The 3,423-nt window shown below is 39.8% G+C and overlaps 1 protein-coding gene across 1 annotated transcript in view; it reads right to left on the minus strand.

Moving 5' to 3' along the window:
• Window positions 1-2,588, minus strand: part of degs1 (delta(4)-desaturase, sphingolipid 1) — a 10,155-nt gene extending 7,567 nt beyond the window's left edge. The window contains exon 1 of the mRNA XM_008322545.3: window positions 2,294-2,588. Within this exon, the coding sequence (XP_008320767.1) occupies window positions 2,294-2,375 (82 nt within the window). The 5' untranslated portion in view covers window positions 2,376-2,588. The remainder of the gene's footprint in view (window positions 1-2,293) is intronic.
• Between the last annotated feature and the right edge of the window lie 835 nt (window positions 2,589-3,423).

Below are 3,423 nucleotides of genomic sequence, written 5' to 3' on the forward strand. Positions count from 1 at the left end.
TGGCAGATAGTTATTAGCAATCTGCTAATAGCAAAGAAGGCATTTCGGCTTTATTGGTACATTCTCTCCGGCCGACAGCTATGCAGCGATATACAGCTCAAAGACAAGTCTGAACAATCACTGTGTCGTGCACGCACACATTCCCCTCAGCAGCCCTCCTCCAGTCATGTGACTGCAACACAACTGAGCTCTGTACAAGACGATGAGCAATGACAAAGCCTCAATGTAAGCAAACATTGACAAACACGTAGGTAGAAACTACAGATTAGTATGGTATTAGTAAAGTCAAACAGCAACCCTGCTTTTGACTGGTTCCCTGTTTTTAAAGGGATACTTTAACAGATGACTGTGGTGAGTACACACCGCCTCAACACAGCTCTACAGTCACTGCAATACAAACACCCGCAGCTCTGTTCTGTCTTACAACTGCCCCAAAGATATTTGAGAAATATGGGATGCGTCAGCTTGAGAGTCCTAATCTACTCTTTAAGCCTGGGGGCTAGATTGTAGTGGCCAAAGTCTAAGCGCTCCCTACTGCTAGGAACAAAAAACAAAACTTTTTTTTTTAATATAGAAAAAGATCATGGGTCACTCAGAGCCTCAACTAATCTTGTCAATGATTCCCCAAAGAGGTTTTTGCATTTCTATAGAATCTGGTCCGATAAAGGTTGCAAAATGTTTGTTTGTTAGGAATAAAATGATTAGCAGTCATTGTTTTCTTTATCAATCAATCAATCAAACTAGGCCACACCATTGTTCTCTCGGTTTGATAGATCTCTTCCTGCATTTTTTTGAAAAAATGATAGGAAGGTGCCGGTGTTTTCCGAGGCCTGTTCCGCTGACACTTCTTTTAGACACAAATGTTATCATCTGCAAAAGTTGGCCCTTGACAATAATTTAAAACTTTTGGAAGCAACCTACATTTAACTTCTTGAATTTATCAATTTGCCTTAATTATCAGTGGTTTGTCAGTCCACTAACGTTTTTGGTTCAACTATTAATGCAGTGGTAGTCTCACTAATCATTGCCTTTACATGTATTCAACATTTGATGAACTATATTTAATTTAACTGCAGTCAGTAACTCAAAAAACTATGTGGCTTGGGGTTCCGCAAACTGCCACTGAGTGAGAAATTCAAATTTAATGGCAGTTTGGAGTCCTGGAATTTCCTTTGTAAAATGAAAAATCAAAAGCTGACACTTTAATCAATAAACAAATACAGGCTACATATGTGTGCGTTCTGCTTGAGCATGATTAAACAGAGCATGTTTCGTGTTTTTTTCTCCCCCCCAAAAGTATGTGGAATTGAGGGTGCCTTAACTTGTTTGGGATACAGAATGGGGTGCGCGGCCAAATACGTTTGGAAACCGCTGTCCCAGAACAAACAGTGAACATAGACAGTCAATACCAGTCGATGTACCCCTACTTTCAAGGCTGAGGAAAAGTAAATGTTTATCTACAAGTCTTTATTCCGTAGAAATCCCATTTTAAAAAAAACAAAACAAAACTATCCAAACTTTTTTTAAAAAAAAAAACAAAACAAAACTATCCAAACCGGAAAACCATTTTTAACATTTTTAATCTTGTGCACCCCAAGGGGTACCCGCTCTGAGTCACTGTTTTGTGTCACTGTTGTTACTAAAGGTGTAACTTATACTAGAATACCATAAGATTACAATATTTTCTCTATACTGCTCTGATGTATGGCGTGCTCTCAGTAGTCAAATTCACTGATTTTAATTAATTAAAAAGTACACGTACCCGTTTTTGTAATATTTTTTTTGTTTGTATTATTATTTAATGATTTAATGACTGCGAGTTTATTTTTATGTTTTAATGCAATTCTTGAACATTGAACGTGTGTGCATTGTTGGCAGAATGGGAACCGTTACTGCAACTTCAGCTGAGCACACGGTTATGTCAGACCAGGGAGTGGCTGTGTCGTGTCCACTCTAAACATTTAATGTTACACCACATAACTCGATGCGACTAGCTTAAAGACGACCGAAGCTAGTTATATGTGTTTGTGGGGTTTTTTATACAAACAAATTAAACAATTAGCTAGCATAAATCTGAAATACGCCGGTTCTAGCAGGGACGTGACATTTACACTGGCGGACATGGACCGTTAGCTCGAATACATGAGCATAGACAGTCAGCTGACGCACTCTGGCCACTATATAGCACAATAATTGTCCGGAAGGTATCAACCGCGACACCTTTACCTCATTCTAACCGCGTGAATGTGACTGCATGTTTATCCAAAAACAATCTGAAGCAAAGCCAGCTCACCCAGGATCTCTTTTCTCCTGTCGGCGTGCGGTTGGTCCGTGTACACCCACTCGAAGTCCTCACGAGCCACTCGGTTCCCCATATTTTTCTGCGTTACACGATGTGGTTGGAGGTGAACGTATTTAAAACAAAAAAAACCCCACAAGGTGCTTGGAAAACGGATGCTTTATGTGTGTAAATGAAAGAGTTCCTGTAGGCGTTCTCCTGAGACGCACCTCCTCCCTTAACTCAGTACAGCGGTCCCTTCGGTTACCGCACGATCTCGTCTGCCTCGCGCGTTCACGCGTCCCGTTCACGGAAACACGTTAGCATCAAAGTGGGAAGTCGTTCGACGTCACTTCCTAATACAAAATAAAATATATATGCGTGTATACATGTACTGTATGTACTGTAGATAGATAGATAGATAGATAGATAGATAGATAGATAGATAGATAGATAGATAGATAGATAGATAGATAGATAGATAGATAGATAGATAGATAGACAGACAGACAGACAGAACACACAAGGCTGTTGATTTCAATATCCCATAGTGACAGTGACCCCTTGTGGCGGAGGTGCGCAGCTGAGCACATGAAACGGTGTTTGTGTGCGTGCGCGTGCGCACTCCAGTTTTATTTTTTAAATCTATCTATCTATTATCATTGACTTGCCTTACTTCTCACCTACAAGAGAAACGGAATGTCTTCATCTCGGGTTACTTTTGCCATGTTGGTGGGAAACTGAGGAAAGAAAGGAAGGAAAGTGAACTGCATGTCATTGTGACCCAATGAAATGTGACGTTGGTGGGAAACTGAGGAAGGAAAGGAAGGAAAGTGAACTACATGTCATTGTGACCCAATGAAATGTGACCTCTGCTTTTAACCCATCACCTGGGGTGATTACATTTTACACATTTTTTACATAGGTGTGTGTACAATACTAGTCTGTGGCTGATTACATTTTACACATTTTTTACATATTATTACATCACAAAAACACAGAATAAAGTTGGATTGGTTGCTATATATGTAAAGATGCAAAAGCTTTAATATGCATTTGCCTTACTTGAGACATCAAGCTGCCATTCTAGTACTCTGGATCTTCTGAGTTACATTAAACCAGTGGATCGCAATTATTTTCTGCCA

Source organism: Cynoglossus semilaevis, chromosome 12 (assembly GCF_000523025.1).
Source record: "Cynoglossus semilaevis isolate Cse_v1.0 chromosome 12, Cse_v1.0, whole genome shotgun sequence".
In the NCBI taxonomy this organism is placed as follows: domain Eukaryota; kingdom Metazoa; phylum Chordata; class Actinopteri; order Pleuronectiformes; family Cynoglossidae; genus Cynoglossus; species Cynoglossus semilaevis.